The sequence below is a fragment of the Mercenaria mercenaria genome, chromosome 11 (assembly GCF_021730395.1).
Source record: "Mercenaria mercenaria strain notata chromosome 11, MADL_Memer_1, whole genome shotgun sequence".
NCBI lineage: Eukaryota > Metazoa > Mollusca > Bivalvia > Venerida > Veneridae > Mercenaria > Mercenaria mercenaria.
Genome location: NC_069371.1, coordinates 43277836 through 43299061, shown reverse-complemented (window position 1 = coordinate 43299061; position 21226 = coordinate 43277836). Strand labels below are relative to the sequence as shown.

At 37.4% G+C, this 21226-nt stretch overlaps 1 protein-coding gene across 1 annotated transcript in view; it reads right to left on the bottom strand.

The window, feature by feature from the left end:
* LOC123561351 (hemicentin-1-like) overlaps positions 1-21226 on the bottom strand; it is a 60872-nt gene that overhangs the window by 18455 nt on the left and 21191 nt on the right. The window contains exons 3-6 of the mRNA XM_053518069.1: positions 20598-20885; positions 11654-11965; positions 10771-11046; positions 3469-3756 (exon numbers count right to left, since the gene is read on the bottom strand). Coding sequence (XP_053374044.1) covers positions 3469-3756; positions 10771-11046; positions 11654-11965; positions 20598-20885 — 1164 coding nt within the window. The remainder of the gene's footprint in view (positions 1-3468; positions 3757-10770; positions 11047-11653; positions 11966-20597; positions 20886-21226) is intronic.

The following is a 21226-nucleotide window of genomic DNA, read 5'->3' as shown; positions in this document are numbered from 1 at the left end:
AAAAGAGTTAGATGTAAATCGATTAATCGATTAGTTTAAAAACAATGTCTCCTTAAAATATACTGAGCTACAGTTATCTTGCATATTAAGCCCTTTGACAAATAACGAAATAGTGTATTTTCTGTGTTAGGTTCCAAATAGGCCTATGTAATAATATCATGTATCTAATGAAGAAATGATCATTCAGAACATTGTACTTGTGGGTCAGAGTTGAGTATACTCTGCATCTCGGTATAGCCTGTGGAGCTCATTCAACACGGGTAAAATGAATATTGCAGGCCATCCTAGTTATACTCATAGCTGATGTGTGCTGTGCTCTTTGTCCAATATAGTGTTAGAAATACCTCTCAGTAGCGCAATAATGAGTCCTAGAATAATTGCTCGTTTAGAGTAATGCCCCAAGAATTTGTCGTGAACTTACAGAAGTTGAAAGAAAAGTTACGATCAGGTTACCCTAAACAAACAACTTTTAATTTTAGGCGTAACAACCCTTTCAATACTTAACTAAAACTGTAATAGGTTTGCCAGTATTTCACTCTCTAGCACACATGTCTTCAAAATGTCTAAGTACACAGCATTGACTTGATACATTTATATCTGCCTTTGTATGTATTATTGTAGTTACGTTGATGAGTTTCCACCAACTTACAGCAGCTAATTATGAAGTGTATTACATAATTAAAGCCAAGTACCAGTTATCTTGACCATTTCCAGTTGACAGGATTAGCAATGTCAATGTATGCTATAAATGCCTGTCTACAACCTGCTTGATACAATGTTCTTTGCTACATACATGAACATCTCTTAGGGGGTTGCTTTCAATACGTCTAATTGCTTAAGAAAATATATCCTCTGGCTTCATTTTTATATCTTTTTGCGTGATTGAACAACCTATCCTTCCAGTTATCATGTGCGTTTCTCAAATCATTTAACGCGGCATAACCATAAGTAAAGATATCCTATGCCTTGCAAACGTATTGAGACAGCATCACAACCAGATGATGCATTATAAAGAATGTTAGCTTTAAGTCTACGTTCTTTGATGTGTCTATTCCTGTTGGATTTTTGTCCTTGTTTTTTATGCCAGAAAGACGGCTTACTACGGAATTAGTCAGATGTACCAGAACTGTTTGGAACGGCCAAATGAAGCTATAGCTAACAACTAGTAAACTGTTTTACTATAGAAAATAACAGTGTGTATCAGTGTTGGTTGCTCGTAACATTATCTCTTCGTGGTTTTGATTTTATGCATCTGCTGCAAACAAATGTGTAGCTTTTTCGTGGGTGCATAATAAGTGCTGGATATTGTATCGTTATGTTCTTTTATTTATTATTTGCGCTTGCTGGCATAAGCATGAAGAGAACCTTTGTTTATGATACTGCTTCGTCGCATACCAGTTAGTGCACTACATGTTGTAACTTCACACTTTTGGAACAATACATGGTCATGATATAAACAAAGATATCAAGCTGTAAGTCAGTAAATGGTGCCAAATAAAATTCTAGTTCCTAAAGGTAATAGACAGCATGAACACATCTAAACTACCAGATGTTCAAATTTCTAATATGTCCTAGAACCAATTATATATGAAGCCATGTTTGGGGAGAGACATTAAGGTATGAACATTCTAAATAGCTAGCCTTCTTTATTCTAGATAAAATTGACAAATTGCAAATGGCTACAGCACAGAGCACAAAGCAGGACCCGTTTTAAATGTCCGTAGCTTACATTTTCTTAAAGAATATTGTCAGTGCAGAAAAAAACATTAAAAGAAAATTCGGGGTGATGTATTTCAGTCAAACAAACCAACTACAAAATCAGCTGAAATGATAACCCAAATTGTATAGGTGGTGTATGACCTACATTTCCGTAATAAAACTGTCATGCTACCATATTATTGCAAAAATGCTTCCTATATGTCAAGAATAGATCTGTTATGTGATTTCAGCAAAATAAAAAATAAAAAACAGGAAGGAAAAAAGCTCAACAGAGCAAAGAAGAAGGACTCTTTGAATCCGCAAATTTGCGACTACCATGATTTTTTCCGCGCCAGTTTCCTATTTAATGTCTGTATACCTTACATGTGTAATTGTGACCCTTGCATTGCTTAATTCTGTTGAATCTGGATTGACCAGTAATGACACTTGACTTTCATTACTATATACACTTCACAGAACCAATTAAATGCCAGTTCAATAACACTGTCATGTATAATAAGAAATATAAATTTGTCAAACAAATGTATTAGAGAAGTACTGGGAAACCTATTACAATCCTTAGATATCTATAAAAAGGGTGTAAATATCAGTGTCTTTTATTTTATGGGTCTTTGGATGAGTCATTTGATTTGAAAACATTATTATGTCATACAAAGGCTTAAGTGAGTTAATTTTGATGTTCCCTACAAAAACATACAAAAATGATCCATTTAGGGGCCTCTCTTTTTGATATAAAACTACTGCCCTAATAAATACAGATATATAGGTACCTCGTGGACCTCAACATGTGAATAATTTTTACTTTTTTGATATCTTATACATAAGATCCATTAATTCTGTTTCTTTACTTATGTTAAGTTCAGTAATATAATATTTAAACGATTGAAATAAATTAATTTGCCCTTAAAATGTGATTTTAATAATTTCCCCTTTAAGGACCTCATATTATTTTTCCTGGGTCATGTATATTGAAAGTGTATAAAATGAAATTGAATAAATTTGTGTCAAGGGTTATAATTGATAAAGGTCATGAATTAACAGTTTTGAAATTGTTCTAGATATATTTAATTGACATAAGTAAAAGGTATTTCCCCTTTGGGGCCTCATGTTTTGGTCTATTCAAGCCAACAAATCGTATATGTAGTCCATTTCTGGTCCAGTATACTTTATAATAGTTAAATACAAACGTTCATGCTTTCTTTACAAGAAACATCTTTCCACACGCAGTTTTGAAATTAAACATACAGTAAAATCTGATTACCTCCCTTTTTAATATGTATCTTGAGAAATAAGAGTATTTTGGAGTAAACTTTGTATATTTGTCAATACGAAATGGTTGTCTGTCCATGCTGTGATATGTTATCCATGTTTAGATCATACGAAGCATAACTATATAGATAAATTTCAATTTAAAAGAAAAATTATTTTTTTCAAGACATTTTTACCTCCCTTTTTTAAATTGATTTAAAATGAGGTTCCAGGGCAGATATAGCCTGTCTCCTCCTCTTGTAGGATTTGGGATACCTTAAAGTAATTTCATGCAAAATTTGGTGTTTTTTTTACAAACGGAAACATCTTTGCCATTTTTTGTTCCATATCTTACTCGCTACTACCTTTTGCCTTCGGTAAAGCATTTCAATGCAACTGGGTTTATACACTAATAGTGCGATTTTATTCAGGTCTTCTTCAATTAATACTGGAGTAATAATTTCAATAAGGACTATTTTAAAGGGTTTATCAGATACTTACAATTGACAAAAAGGTTGATGCTTTTCCTAGATAATTGACCATACTGATTTCTTCCTTCACATGTATATTCACCACCATCGAGACATACCACACTACTGTGAGTCAGTGAGATAAGTTTGGTGTTAGATCTTTCTTTTAATATCTCGCCATTAAACGTAATTTTGACGGTCGAAGAGGGGTTACTGTCAACTTCACAAGTAAACTCTATACCTCCATCATTCTCGTCTACAGTCACATGTGTCTGCCCTTGATGCCCTTTTATGAAAAATGATGTAATTGTTGCTTCATCTGAAAATATTATATTTATGGCATTTAAAGCACAGTTTCCTAGTCCACTTAACGCTACCTGTGTTGAAAGGTGATAAAACAAGACACAATACTACAAAAGATAACTGTTCTAGGAATAGCAACTTTTACGATGTCAATAATAAACGATTTATTATATACCAAGTTAATTAAATGGTATCGATATACGATAACATGTGACACTTATCGAATAATTAACAAACTATTCAAAAATTCATCAATGGAGTTTAGCTCATCTGAAGATTATGTGTATCATCACACCAAGAAACATTCACCCAGTATTGTCATTCCAGGCCAACAACGGTATTTGCGTTATTAGATTTGTCCACAAAAGTTTGCAACTCTGGTATCTAAAAGTCATAGATGTTATTATAAGTTTGGTTTATACTGATAGATTTAAGGAGAAATTACATAAACTTTTTATTAGATGTGAATACATCTTTTTAGTCTTTAAGTGTCATGTGGTGGATGTAAATTTCTCTCCGTACTTGGACTTAGCGCTATTATACAATGTATGTGCTGGTCCTCTGGATGTAGTGGGGGAAACGTTCCAATTTTATTAATAGAATTTCGCTTAAGCCTGTCCTAGTGGGCAGGAGAGGTGTTTTACATTTCATTTCCTCCCACTGAAAGACTCAGTCGCAAAGAGTCTGGTATTATTTTGCTTGGTTGCATTCTATGCTTAAAAACTATCTTCTTACAGATTTTAAATGTGTGCATATATTTACCTGAAACACGTACATGTATTTAGAGTTAACAAGTTTCCGGTATTTGCCGTTTGCATATATCTCCTCACATTAATAAAATTGAACATTAATACCAGTCCGGATTCTGACGGCAGTGTCAATTAATACATGTCCTAAATAGTTTTGTAGAAAGTAACAGTCTATCAAGACTGATGCTGGGAATTTGTTTAAGCATGTATCCAATTGTATCAAAATGTGTGAATACTGCCTAAAATTAATATTGGATCAGAGATCTATGTTTTGCACTCTCAAAACAAATGTGGAATGGAAATACTCAGAAGTTAGAAATCTCACGTGTCAAAGCGTAAAATACGGCGATCTAAGTACGTGAATCGGCTATTGTTGATATGTTATAAAAATTGATTAATAATAAGTTTTGTTTTCTTCTTCGTTTGCAACTACACTGTCAGACCAGTAGCCTCGATGAAACTTGTGGTTTGGCGCAGATCCTCAATGCCTCCATGCAGTTTCTGGCGGATTGAGGTATCTATCAGCCTAGTCGCAGCTAGCTCCTGGCCATGCCTATTACATCTTTCAAGTATATGCTCCGTAGTCTGATCTTCCTCACCACACGGACAAGTTGGTTCTTGTTCATGTGAGCATTCAGCTTGTTGTGCCCTGAGCAGCATCACTTGTCCAGACCGATCAAGGAAATGAAAAGCATCTTCCTCTACCCTTGGTCTCGTTAGTGCCTTGGTGATGGTGACTTTCTCCTTGTAGCTCACAGGTGTTGTTGGTTGTTCTGACTGAGCTTCTAGCTTAACCAGTTGGTCTGCCTCTTCATTGTCTGCATGTCCACAATGGTATGGAATCCATTGAGGTGCTACTTTGCAGGTTATATTCGGGCACTGCACTCTCCTGGCTAGCTGTGGAGCTTTATTGTTGATCAGAGCGCCCAAGACAGACAGTGCATCTGTGAGAAAGACGACTGAGGTGCTTTCTTCTGCAGGGTCTTCACACACACGTTAATAATTCAGACGGCCTTTATGAGTGGTTCACTCTCTGCCTGGTAATTGCTGCAGTGTTTTCCTGTGGCTGCATGTAGTGTTTCTCTCTTGCCAGATGGGTATTAAATGAAATCTCCTGTTCCTCCATCTTTGATAGAGCATGTAGCTGATCCATCAGTATAGACATGAGACCATGTTTCCGGAGGATAGTCTTCATTGATCATAGCCAATGTGAGGCTCTTCCGAATACATGTACCTTCATCTTCTTGCTTCCCGCGGTCAAGATAAGGAACAGCAAGTATCACAGTCACTTAGGACAGATCATTCGCTATGGGGTTTATTATGTCTTCACTACCTAGGAGAGTCGTTGGCATGTTCAGTTCAGTTTTGAACTCTCAATTGAGTTTCTTTGCTTTTCGAACGAAGCTGCTACGTTTTAGCCAATTTTTGGTGTGACGATCCAACTTGGCTTTCATGAGATAAAAACCTGAACTTCTCTGCTTGAAGCTGGACCTTTGCATGTCCCCTGTCTTGTAACAGCTGTGTACCTGTAAGCGTCTCCATGAAGGAGATTGGTGTAGACTTTGTAGCACCTGTCATGATCCACAATGCTTGGTTTTGAACCTTTTCTAGGGCCTGTTGGTTAGTTTTGGAAGAAGTGGACCAGGCAGTTGAGCTATACTCTAACTGGGGTCTCACTGTTCCTTGATATACTGTCTTTAGTATGTGCTCATTTGCTCCCCACGTTGTTCAAGCTAGTTTACGTATCATGGCAAGCTTTCTACGGGCCTTCCCTTCTGCTTGACTAATATGGGATCTCCAAGTTAGCCGTTCGTCAAAGGTCACTCCAATGTATTCTGTCTCGTTTGCTTCAGTCAGCGAAGTATTTCCCATCTTGATTTTACCCGCCCTCTGCTGTGACGACAGGGTGAATAGTGTGGTGGACGATTTCTCTGTATTGATCGAGACACACCAATCTACAGCCGAAACTGAAAGCTTGTTAATAGCTTCTTGCATCCTGTGTGTGTCTGTTGTGACATGTTATTTCTTATACCACAACACCAGGTCGTCACCATAGAGTGCAGCTTTAACTCTTTTCGTTAGTTCAGACACTAGATCATTGATCAAAAGCAGGAAGAGTGTAGGAGATAATACTCCGCCTTTCGGGATACCGTGACGCAACATGAACTTCCTACTGCTGGCATGTTCTAAGCTGACTCTTGCTCTTCTGTTGAAGAGGTATGACTCAATCCAACTCAGCATGTGACCTCCTACTCAACTTTTCATCAGTCTCACGAGGAGTCCATCAGTCCAGACTTTGTCAAACGCTCGCTGCAGATCAATCCGTGCTGTAAGCACAACTTTCTGCTCTTGAAAGGCGTCCTCTATATCTTGCGATAGATAAGTGGTCTGGTCTTCCATGGAGCGGAATTGTCTGAAGCCAGTTTGTTGCGTCGCGAGCAGGTTTAAGTCTCCATGTACCACTTCAGGCGTGCATTCACAATCTTCTCCATGGTCTTTCCAAAACAGCTAGTTAGACGGATTGGACGATAGCTTGCAGCCTTCTTTGGATCCTTCACTTTCTTATGGATGGGGATCATAACTTCCTCTTTCCATATCTTTGGAAGCAGTCCTTGTGTCAAGCTGTAGTTGTAAATTTCCAGGATTTTGCAAATTGCTGCAGTGCCTAAATGGGTCAGCGTTTCATTTGTTTTTCACGTGAAGTCACATTGACTTCTGCAACAGTTTATTACAGAAATTCCAGCCTACCAAATCAATTAACTACAGCGAGTCCAAAATCATGCCGCTAGAGTAGTCAAGAATGCTTCCTATGAAAAACCAAGTACCGAACTTCTGAAAGAATTACACTAGCTTCCAGTTAAGGCTAGAGTCATGTTCAAAGTTTTAGTAATAGTCTTCCGTGTCATCAATGGTACAGCTCCAGTATATCTGAGGGAAATGTTTGTATCTACTCGACAACGATACAGACTTCGCTCACAAAGTGACACTAACTTAAACATCCCTAGACGGCGAACAAAACTAGCAGACAGATCTATGGCAGTCGTTGGTCCCAAATGGTTGAAAGCCAAGCTATCTGAAAAACATTCAGTCTGAAGCCAGCTTTAGATCAAAACTGAAAACACATTTATTTAGGCAGTTTCATGAACAATGAGTGTAGTCTTGTTAAAATACAAAATATCAGAAGTGTTGTAAAATAGTATTTATATATGTCCAAATCTTTAAATGTAAGTTCTAGAATCCTGTTCATATTTTGTATGTATATATGTTAAATGTATGTTATGTAATTGTAAAGCGCAATAGAATATGTTATAATTTTTGCGCTATATAAATGCCATGTATTTGTATTTGTATTTTATATGGTCTTCAACTGCCTAAGATCTGTCTGTAGCTAATGTAGTTAAAGACTCTGTTTCATGCATTCTGATTTCACTTGACTTGTCTGCCTTTCCCTTTTTTATCTTTATGCATTCCTTTGCCGCTCTCTGTTGATGGGGATGTTGAAAACATCTTTGTAGTTGGAAGCAAAAGTGTTTGCCGCTTGTTTACCCGTCAACAGTTCACCATTCTCTTCCAAAGCTACTTAGCCTCATTCTATGTCTTCATCTTTCAGCTGTCTCGTCAATCTCTACAGCTTTTGGCCATCTCGCTCTAGGTCGAGCGAGGCTGCTTTATTTTTCTAACTCTTCCTCTGTGCTTTCAGTTCGTGTCTGGGGAATTTGGCCTTGGCTCGCTCTAGATAATGGTGAGGGATTGTTTTCTGCTTCTTCCCTGACATCTGATAGCTTTGTCTGTAGAATCCCCTAACTCATCACTTCCGTAGGGCTAATAGTCCTTTCTTGCTCCCCTTGGAATGGCACTGTAAGCAGCCTTTAGTATACTGGCGTTAAAGTCTTTGACAACCCGACTGATGTCTCTACCTCCCACTCTGATGTCTTTGCAGAGCTCATCACACAAACTTTGGTAAAAGGTCCATCTGGCCTTCTTGTAGTTCCATCTGGGAATGTTAAGTGAAGTAGAGGCTATATGGTCCATAGTAAGATGGATTGGACGATGGTCGCTATCTCCTACCCTACTTCCCGCTTGACATGTCCATGTATATCATCAGTACATAAAGCAAGGCCTGAGGTTGACGTTGTTCGCTTCTGGAGTAAAAGGTTGGGGGATCATCGCGCTTGTTGATGAGGTTAAGTTTGTTATCATCTTGCCAGGTCTCCACTGCATCTCCACGTATATCCAGGTGGTCATATCTCCAGCTTTATGAGAGATTCTTAAAGTCTCCTACAATGATGAAATAAGTTGTAACTTTGTCCAGGGAGAGATCAGTTTTGATACACTTTCTAGATTTTCACTCTGTCGTAGACCTATTTTACAGAAGCTGTCCATATATTTGCTTCAAGAAAATGAAATGAAAAAAGGGTGTTGAATAGTATGCAGTGAAATGTAAAAGGGGTGCAGAATAAACATCCTACACACAACTAGTAAACAGGCGAATATAATCATGAAGAGACCTTCACCCCAGTTCTTTACAGAAAGTAAAGGTGAAAACAATACCAGCCTGTGGCTGGAAAAAAAGCATGGTATAGATATGATTTTCGTATATAACCATTCTGTCAATGTGTATTAGTCTTTTATTTACGTCCCTTATAAAAAAGTATCAAGATATTTTCAAACAGGCACACAAACAAATGGACAGACGTAGAGACCGGTGGACAGAGTTACTAATTTAGGTGGGGCCCTAATAACATGAATCAATGAATTAGATAGCAAGGTGAATTATTCATCACAATACTAAGTACACTATTTTTAAGATGCTAGATTTAATTTCTCTTAGAATGGTCTGTTTCTAGTTACAAAATTCATGAGTTTGTGTATGTGTACGCCTGTCGTGTAACTTAAACGGCTAGCCCAAGTTGATACTGTCAACTTGATATCTTGATATCAACTTTTTTAAAACAACAGCAAGGGATTTTTTACAACAGTTACCAATTTAATTTATTTTGTTTATTTATTTTGTTAAGTTTCGCACTGACACAATTATAGTTCATATAAACACAAAGATGAATTTCCAACAGGGAAAGCCACATTCTAAAATCGCGACCTCCCAAAACTTAAAACCAGCCCGCGGACGCACGCACGCACGCACACACACACATATACACACACACAAAACACACACACACACACACACTGAACAGTAACGCACAATGTCAATACAAAAGAAAAGGAACACAGTGATGCACCGCCTTGGAACGGTCAGTAGCAAAACCACCGTTGGGGAGCTTAAACCGGTTTATGGTGCACCTAACGTCACACTGAACAGTAACACACAATGTCAATATAAAGAAAAAAAGGAAAACAGTGAGGCACCGCCTTGGAACGGTCAGTAGCAAAACCACCACTGAGGAGCTTAAACCGGTTTATGGTGCACCTAACCTCACTCTTACCCCACCACGTTCCAAAGTCACAGGACAGTGTAAATAAAAGTTATCCCCGCCAGGTGACTTAGTTATCTCCGCCAGATGACTTTACAGATTTGATGGTAGAGGAAGACCACTGGGGGCCCTCCGTGCTTTATTTCGTCACGAGCGGGCACCTGGGTAGAACCACCGACCTTACATAAGCCAGCTGGAAGGCTTCCTCACATGAAGAATTCAACTCCCCGAGTGAGGCTCGAACCCACAGCGATGGGGGGGGGGGGGGGGGGTAAGTACTTTGGAGTCAACGATCTGAACCACACGGCAACGAAAGCCTCCAATTACCAGTTTTTTGTCAATAAAATATACCTCATGTACTGAAGCTTCAAAAAGGTATGTAATTGACTGTTCAAAAAGAAAATATTTCATTTCAGAAAATATGTATTTTAATTTCTTTATAGTATTATTCAATGTCGTTTTGCACATAATGATGCACTGAAGACTAGAAAAAGTCCGCCATAGCACTGGTTACTTTAGCATTGTTTGCAATAATCAAGATCTTTATCAGGACTAAATAACTAAGAATCACTTCTACATATAAAACACCTTTGTTCACATGTATCTACATTGCATTTAATATATTTTATTTTATTCCCATACTGTTCAGTTGAAGTCTTGAAGAAGGTTTTATTATTTATTGATTGATTAATTTATTCATCTATTTTCTGCTAAGCATTGAGCTCTATGCTTAGATAGACATTAGCACTTCTTCGATTATAGGTACTAGTAACTGTTTTCCCATGTATTTGATTTTGGAGAAACTGGAGTCTATTTAAGTTATCATTGTAAATAACAAGCTTTACTTACACCAGACATTCAGATAGAAAAACTTTGTATCTTGTTGAGAAACAGGTTGCTCTCCAGTTTTCTTCATTCTATTGGAGACTTTACATGTGTAGAACATTGCATCATTCCTTGAGGTTGTATCTATTGTAAATGTTTGTTTTCTCTCCCAAACTTCACCGATTCTTATCCATTCATAGGTAGTTTGAGGTGGATAACCAACAGTGACAGGGCATGAAACAGTCACCGGAGACCCCTCAGCAATGCTTGTGTTTTTAAGTACGTCTATTATTGGAGGATCTGGAATTGATTAAAGAAGGTGTGAGATTTTAAATTCATATCTGTTTTCAATCTTTATTTATCCATAACAAAAGCACTAAATTGCCACAATGTATAAGTTTACTGGGTATACGATCCATCTGAGAAGACTTAGAGTTAGTTTTTGCTATAGTACGGAAAACATTGGATATGCACAAACTTGATACAGCTGAGTAATTCTGCGAAAAACTACACCAAAAGCATTTAGCACCACAAGGCAGCAACATGGATATCATTGTGCCCGCCCGCTTAGTTCAACAGGGAGAGCGCAGATCTACAGATCTCGGGGTCGTGAGTTCGAGCCCTGGGCGAGGGGTATATTCTCCGTGACGATTTGATAAAAGACATTGTGTCTGAAATCATTAGTCCTCCACCTCTGATTCACATGGGGAAGTTGGTAGTTACTTGCGGAGAACAGGTTAGTACTGGTACAGAATCCAGGAACACTGGTTAGGTTAATTGCTCGCCGTTATATAACTGAAATACTGTTAAAAACGGCGTTAAACCCAAAACAAACATACATACATGGATATCATCACATTATACTATTATTACAATTATTCAAAACATAATTTAAATTTTTGATTACATAGAACTTGTAAGTTGAAGCTTCTGCTTGCTCTTCCTACTTTTGTCTTGTCTGGATTAGCGAAGGTCCTTGTCATGACGTTTTCTACGTTACAAGTAATTTTTCCGGTGTGAGATCTAACGGCACTGTCAACTTTCAATGTAGCCGTTGCTGAGGAAACAGTACCGGTCCAGGTGTATGAAGGTGGCGGCTTACTGACACTGCTACAGGTAACCGTGAGCGGATTCCCTTCTCTAATGTTGAGAGTTGTAGTTATACCAACTACTGAACTATCTCCGTAATGGTATTTTAAAATTACATTACTGGGTGGATCTGAAATACAGGCGGCAAGCACTAAACATTTACAGAAAACGTTTTGTTAATACACATTCTAGATTCTTACCTAATAAAAAAACAATGCATATTCCAGGGGCAAAATATTTCATTGTATTGTACTTAATTTCTGAAAATGCTTTATTCATCCATGCGTGTCAGGAATAGCACATTTTCAGATTGCAGGTATCACTAAGTCACACTCAATGCGGTCATCCCTATCATTAGTAACAAACATTCATGGCACAGAGATTTTCGGACAGTAGAATTCCATAGCACATAGAGTTAATTACTGTTAGGATTGAATTTGCACATTCTAATCTCACAGAAAATGATGTACCTGACCGATGATGCAAAATTTGTTTATATTTAAAGCACTAAAATGCATATTTACTGAGATGGTTGGAATGTTTGGTGCATTTTGTTCTTACCTTTGTTAGATAAACATGAATGATATATACATTGAATAATCATGTATACACGATTATGAAACTTTTTGCCAATATTATTAGTGAAATGTCTTAATATTTGGTGAAGAGGCAGCTAAAATATGAACATCTGCATTATTTAGATATACAGAATGTACGCTAGTAAACTTTAAAAAACAAGTGAATAAAGTATTGCCATGCAATACAAAGTCCCCTACTGAAAGGCACCTAATTTTCTCTACTGCAGTATAACATAATGAACTGATATCTGTCAATGATGTATAAACAATATTGTACTGTATATACAATAAGTTATAACAACACACTTGGATTAAAATGTGCATATATAAGAACCCACAGTTGTTTTCACATTGATTTTGTTTTGGCCAATTATAAAAAAAAGTTATCATATAAGTTATTTATAGTAAAAACAAAGGGAAATTAATCGTAAAAAAATCTATATAATATAAGTCCACGAGAAACTCTTTACCAGGTAGAGATAGGTCCAAATACACCTAAAAATTGGATGTAACATGCATGTTGTACCACAGAAAAGTGGTCTCGATTTTTCTCTACCGCCAGTAATAAACAAGAGGACCATGATGGTCCTGAATCGCTCACCTCTTCCCACATGACCCAGTTTTGAGTATGACGTCGTTTTTTCTATTATTTGACAAAGTGACCTAGTTTTTGAGCTCATGTGACCCAGTTTTGAACTTGACCTAGATACTATCAAGATAAAAATTCTGACCAATTTTCATGAAGATCCATTGAAAAATATGGTCTCTAGAGAGGTCACAAGGTTTTTCTCTTGTTTGACCTATTGACCTATTTTTCGAAGGTAAGTGACCCTGTTTTGAACTTTATCTAGATATCATCAAGGTGAACATTCTCACTAATTTTCATGAAGATCTCATGAAAAATATGGCCTCTAGAGAGGTCACAAGGTTTTTTATATTTTTATACATACTGGCCTAGTTTTTGACCGCACGTGACCCAGTTTCGAAACTGACCTAGATATCATCAAGATGAACATTCAGATCAATTTTTATGAAGATCCATTGAAAAATATGGCCTCTAGAGACCTCAAAAGATTTTTCTAATTTTAGACCTACTGACCTAGTTTTTGACCGCAGTTGACCCAGTTTCAAACTTGACCTAGATATCATCAAGATAAACATTCAGACCAACGTTAATACAGATCCCATGAAAAGTATGGCCTCTAGAGAGGTCACAAGGTTTTCCTATTATTTGACCTACTGACCTAGTTTTTTAAGGCACGTGACCCAGTTTCAAACTTTTTCTATTTCAAGACCTACTGACCTAGTTTTTGATTGCAGTTGACCCAGTTTCAAACTTGACCTATATGTCATCAAGATAAACATTCAGACCAACTTTCAAACAGATCCCAAGAAAAATATGGCTTCTAGAGAGGTCACAAGGTTTTTTCATTATTTGACCTACTGACCTACTTTTTGAAGGCACGTGACCCACTTTCAAACTTGACCTAGATATCATCAAGTTGAACATTCTGACCAATTTTTATGGAGATCCATTCACAAGTATGGCCGCTAGAGAGGTCACAAGGTTTTTCTATTTTTAGACCTACTGACTTAGTTTTTGATCGCACATGACCCTGTTTCGAACTTGACCTAGATATCATCAAGATGAACATTGAGACCAACATTCATACAGATCCCATGAAAAATATGGCCTTTAGAGAGGTCACAATGTTTTTTTTATTATTTGACCTACTGACCTAGTTTTTGATGGCACGTGACCCTGTTTCAAACTTGACCTAGATATCATCAAGATGAACGTTCTGATTTCATGAAGATCTTGACCTAGATATCATCAAGATGAACATTCAGACCAACTTTCATACAGATCCCATGAAAAATATGGCCTCTAGAGAGTCACAAGGTTTTTCTATTATTTGACCTACTGACCTACTTTTTGAAGGCACGTGACCCACTTTCAAACTTGACCTAGATATCATCAAGGAGAACATTCTGACCAATTTTCATGAAGATCTCATGAAATATATGGCCTCTAGAGAGGTCACAAGGTTTTTCTATTTTTTGACCTACTGATCTAGTTTTTCACCGCACGTGACCCAGTTTCGAACTTGACCTAGATATCATTAAGATGAACATTCAGACCAACTTTCATACAGATCCCATGAAAAATATGGCCTTTAAAGAGGACACAAGGTTTTTCTATTATTTGACCTACTGACATAGTTTTTGACGGCACGTAACCCAGTTTCGAACTTGACCTAGATATCATCAAGATGAACGTTCTGATTTCATGAAGATCTTGTGAAATATATGGCCTCCAGAGAGGTCACAAGATTTTCTATTTTTAGACCTACTGACCTATTTTTTGAAGGCACGTGACCCAGTTTCGAACTTGACCTAGATATCATCAAGATGAACATTCTGATCAATTTTCATGAAGATCTTGTGAAATATATGGCCTCCAGAGATGTCACAAGGTTTTCCTATTTTGAGACCTACTGACCTAGTTTTTACGGCACGTAACCCAGTTTCGAACTTGACCTAGATATCATCAAGATGAACGTTCTGATTCCATGAAGATCTTGTGAAATATATGGCCTCCAGAGAGGTCACAAGGTTTTTCTATTTTTAGACCTACTGACCTAGTTTTTGAAGGCACGTGACCCAGTTTCGAACTTGACCTAGATATCATCAAGCTAAACATTCTGACCAACTTTCATAAAGATCCCATGAAAAATGTGACCTCTAGAGTGGTCACAAGCAAAAGTTTACGGACGGACGCACGGACGCACGCACGGACGCATGGACGCACGCACGGACGGACGACGGACGCCGCGCGATCACAAAAGCTCACCTTGTCACTTTGTGACAGGTGAGCTAAAAAGTTACAATAAAATCTATTTACAGTAAAACAAAGGGACGATATTCTAAAAACAAGGGTGCCACATGGTGGTGAACATTTGGTCCAAGTTACATCAAAATCCCTCCATGCATGATGAAGAAATGCTTCATACAAAGTCATTCTTGAGTTTGACCTTTGACTACTAAATATGACCTTGACCTCTTACCTAGGGACCTGGTTCTTGCGCAAGACAATCCGTCTTATGTTGGTGAACATTTGTGCCATGTTACATCAAAATCCCTCCATGCATGAAGAAGAAATGCTCCAGACAAAGTCATTCTTGTGTCTGACCTTTGGTCTCTAAGTGTGACCTTGACATTAGACCTTGGGCCTGGGTTCTGCGCATGACATGATGTCTCATCCAGGGGAATATTTGTGCCAACTGATATCTAAATCCTGTTTTGCATGACAAAGTTATAGACCGGACAGGAAAAAAATCCTATTGACCTTTGATCTCAAAGTGTGACCTTCACCTTTAAGCTAGGGTACTGGGTGTTGCGACGACACGTCGTCTCATCATGGGGAACATTTATGCCAAGTAATATTGTAATCCCTTGATGGATGACACAGTTCTGGATCGGACAGGAAAAAAACCTTATTGACCTTTGACCTCCAATTGTGATCTTGACATCTGAGCTAAGAGTTCGGGCCTTGCGCACGACATGTTGACTCATCATGGGGAACATTTGTGCCAAGTAATATTAAAATCCCTTCATGAATGGCAGAGTTATGGATGGGACTGGAAAAAAAACTCTGTTGACATTTGACCCCCAATTGTGACCTTGACCTTTCAGCTAGGGGTCCGGGATTTGAGCATGACACGTCGTCTCATCATGGGAAATACTTGTGCCAAAAGATATTAAAATCCCTTAATGAATGTCAGAGTTATGGACCGGACACGAAACAGACCCTGTTCATGCTATGTTAACATTTGACTGCTAAGTGTGACATTGACCTTTGAGCTAGGGGTCTGAAAGTTGTGCAAGACACATCGTCTTATTATGAGGTACATTTGTGCCAAGTAATATTAAAATCTCTTCATGGATGGGAGAGTTATGGACCGGACAGGAAAAAAGCCTTGTTGACATTTGACCTCCAATTATGACCTTGATCTTTAAACTAGGGGTCCAGGTTTTGCGCATGACACGTCGCCTCATCATGTGGAACATTTGTGCCAAGTAATATTAAAATCCCTTCATGGATGGGAGAGTTATAGACCGGACAGGAAAAAAGCCCTGTTGACCTTTGACCTCCAATTATGACCTTGACCTTTGAGCTAGGCGTCCGGCTTTTGCGGATGACACGTCGTCTCATCATGGTTCCATTTGTGCCAAGTAATACTAAAATCCCTTCATGGATGACAGAGTTATGGACCGGACACGAAATTGCGGACGGACAGACGAATGGACGGATGGAATGACGGAAAAGCGCATTCCTGTAGTCCCCGAAACTGGTTTTCAACCAGTAGGGGAGTAATATTAGGTTGTATATATTTTAAGCTACTTAATTCATCTACAGAGTAAAGCTGCTGGACAAACTTTCAACTATTACTTTCCGCGATGTTATTAATGATATAAATGGATTGTATTTTGTAACAATCACTGTTTTATTTGGACGTAAACTGACAATTCTTAGATAAAGAAGGACTTTGATGGATCAATTTTGAATTGATTAATTTTTACACAGATGATTATCTTGGATGATAGTATAAATATGAAGAACAAATATATTGTCTCATATGTGTTACGTATTTAAATGGAACACGTTTGTTCTGACAGATTCTACATGTTTATTTCTTTATTGGTTGACATAGCAGTATAAATATGCAGAAAAAATACATTGTTTAATTTTTGTTACGTGGAACACTTTTGTTCTGGCAGATTCTTCCTGTTTATTTCTTTATTGTTGGACACAGCATTATTATCATTTTAGCCCAATTTAGGTTATGTATCACAAGTGAACCAATATAAACTATCATACAACTTCCCCACAAAATTGGGGTCGAGAAGGAGTTATTTCAGATTTACACTTTCTAGTCAAATTGTTACTGAGATCGAACTCGCAACATTTGGATTGGTCCCACTGAGCTGTCTCAAAAAATAATAATGTTTTTAGTTTTAACTAAACAGTAAACTTTCTTACACATTCAGAAAGATGTTCATGATCTCTCCACTCTGGTTAATAATAACATCAGTTAAAGTAAATGTTTTCTGTAATTCAGTCTACTTAATTCTAGGATATGTCTGAAATGCATTTATAGTTATTAAACAGAAAAACATAATATGTAGAACATCATACAATCATCACACTCCATAATCCATTGAGTTTATATAAACAACACACATCTCTCTCAATGTTTGTCTGAATCCTTTAACCATAAACCTGGGTGTTACCAGGTCATTCTGAAAATAGACACAGGGGCTGATTAGAGAATGTGCTATATCTTCGGATTTCACTAAATTTAGAAATACGTTCATAGCTAGCGGGAACAAATTGTTGGATTCCTTATAATTGCATCAACATTTAATCAATTTCATTTTTAACAGGTATATTAGGTTGGGCCAAAAGTTTATCATACAATGGGTCGGTCATGGCTTTATCTAACACAATTAAATAAATTTGTTTTCAACTTTGGAATTTTTTTTTTTTGGATTTAACGTCGCACCGACACATGATAGGTCATATGGCGACTTTCCAGCTTTAATGTTGGAGGAAGACCCCAGGTGCCCCTCCGTGCATTATTTCATCATGAGCGGGCACCTGGGTAGAACCACCGACCTTCCGTAAGCCAGCTGGATGGCTTCCTCACATGAAGAATTCAACCCCCCGAGTGAGGCTCAAACAAAACTTTGGAAAAGGTTGCATTGTAAGTGTACGAGAACTCTGGGAATATCTTGATCAAAATGAATTTACAAAAACCACTGAAATATATCTGAAACAAAGGTGCATAACTGAATAAATAACAAGGATAATTTTCCAACAGGGAATGCCGCGTTCCAAACAAAACGCATCCTCTCCGAGTTGAAACTCGCAGCACGCGGACGCGCACACGACCAACACGCGCGCATGTGGACATACGAAGCAAACATGCATAGACAAACCGGACAAATAAAGGAACACTGGGGTTCCGCCTCGAAACGGTCAATGGCAAAACCACCACTGGGGGCTTAAACCAGTTTATAGTGCGCACCTAGCCTCACTCGTACCAAAACCATGTTCCAAAATCACGGGACAAGTAATCCCCGCCAGTAGAATCCCTAACACACGTTATGTCAACAGAAGGCATGGCATGTAAAACATAAAAATGCTCTTGTAAATTTTATATAAAAAACTGAAGAACCAAACCATGTACTCAGTGCAGAAGACAGAGCAACAAGAGAAATATCTTCATGGGCCCGACGAAACAGAGCAGAAGACAAAAATGACACGGTTTAGTCCAGAGAGGTTTGAAGAACTGTCTATCATAGAGTCCCCAGCCCCTCTTCCGTCAGACACAATCAAAGAGGAAAGCGTAGCGTCCAGCTGTAAAAGGGTTGAAAACGTCTGATCATAACCCTTTTTTGTGGAACGTTTTATAATTTTACCAAATGCAGTTGGAAAGGTACAATGACCCAAAATCATACGAAGTTTGTAAGCCATATCCCATAAAAGGCGGGTTTTGCAAACCTTCTCACAGAAGCGTGTTTAAATTACTGCTGAAATTTAAAGCCAAATCTGAGTTACGGTAGTAAAAGTTAGCAAATTTTAATATTTATACAATTTATAATAGCGGTAGCCTTGCGGAAGAAGCTTCTTTGTAATATATTGATTACGTTCATTGAAATCATCAACATGACTACACGCTCTGGCAAATCAAATTAACTGAGAAATATTTATCCCGTAAGATGTAATTGGGGTATAACCCATTCAAATTGGGGACATTTACAATGCTAAAATTAAAATCATCATCTTGTCGCAAATTTTGGTATGTATAATATCGTCATAAATAGGGCGATTTTAATGTAAAAATAAAACAGTAGTATCCGAATTGTTTGTTTTATTGAACCGGAGCTTCCGGGGATAAATAATATCTACCAATTGACCAAAAAAAAAATAGATTATCCATATTAAAAATATCACCCAGAGCGTGATGTATTATTAAATGCGTATCCGGAGAAAGGCTCAACATAAGATGTCTTTCAGAACAATATAAAAACAAATCTGCGGCAAGGGGTGCGCAATTGTGTGTGTATATTGGTCGTGTGCGCGTCCCCGTGCTGGGTTTACGTTTTGGGAGGCTGACTGTTTAGAACGTGTTTTCTCTGATGGATACCCATCCTTGTTTTAATACAGTTCAATAAAAAGGAAGGGCTTTACAAACTTCGTCACAAATCCACATAGTATAATTGTTAACAATGCAGCTAGTTAAAAAAGCTTTATCGAAGTTGCAAGCGAGAAATATAGCATTTTCCCTTGCAAAAGTCTTTTGAATTAAGGCAGTTAGTTTGTCATTTATCAAATTATGTGGTAACGTGGTATACAAAGTAGAAAAATCGTATGTACTGATTAGAAATACCTTGTAATTATGATTTTTACACTAATCCAGGATTTTGCTAGAATTTTTAACCGACCAAACTAAGCTTCCAGAGTTTTTGTATAATTTATTGCAATATTTTTTCACGTGGATTTGTACAGCAGTAAGACACGATGTTAATAGCTTAGAAATATTTGTAGTTGTACATGAGATTGAAATAGCGATGAATCGAGTTTTTTATGTTTGTTTAGCAATTTACGATGGTAAAATTCAACAACAACACGTGAATATTTATCTTTTATCAACGTTTCGGCGCTTACGCCTTCATCAGGATAAATACATAATATTTGTTTATGCAATTTAAAAATACAGTACATAGTTGGAAGTTTAATTTGATGATCATCAATACGAACTTTCAAATTAGAAACTTCAATGATGTGATCAGTGACCAAATGTTGTTCAACAGAAAGACTCCGTGTATAAGCTTGATGCTATTTAGTTTGTTTCGTAAAACATGAAAATAATGTTGGCGTCAAAAGATGATAATTTTGTTGGCCGCCTTGTCTGCTAGAGCTGAAATATAGTAACAATAAAAATCTCGGAATTGCTTTTTCAGATGCCTCTAAGTAAACTTGGGATTAGGTGGAAGTAGGTTCATTTATTTTATATATCTACAATGTTAAAAAAAGTTTGATTCTAGTAGTTTTGATGAAAATGGGCTCCTGATAACGCTATGATATAATAGTATAAATCAATGTGCTCTACTTACTTTGAACATGTATTTGTAATGAAGCTGTAGCCGATCTTGTTGATTTCTGTCCAACTGTCTCCTGCATCGTATTTCTAGCTTTACATATACTGCTACGGTCTGTAGTAATGTTGTTAATTGTAAGTATCCTGTTGTCTCCTCCGTTGTCCCAGTAGTAAGATGGTGCTGGTTCTCCGTTCGATGTACAGGCCACTCTAAATGTGTCGCCTGTTATCACATCCAGTTCTCTTTTTGAAATATTAGGTCCACTTGTGTTCCAGTAATTAAATATTGGAATGGAAGGATGATCTAAAGCATATGTTACAACACTTAATATGTTTTAGAACAATGAGAAAAGGCATAGACTAAACACATTGAAATAGTCTGTCTTACACATGTAACATCAGTACAATACAAAAGTGAACAAAACATTCAGTCAGTAATAACTGATCATTGTTTTTTATATATAGATTTTGATAACACTGCATCGCAAAATAGGAACATGAAGGCTGCTAAAGAGCAGAGTTAACACTCCTTCGTACTCTTCCAACTATTTAGTATAGTTTTTTCACTTTGAAATGTTTTCTCAATTATAACTACCGGTATTTCCTAAATAATTTACGAAGACGTGTAAACGCATGAAAGAATCA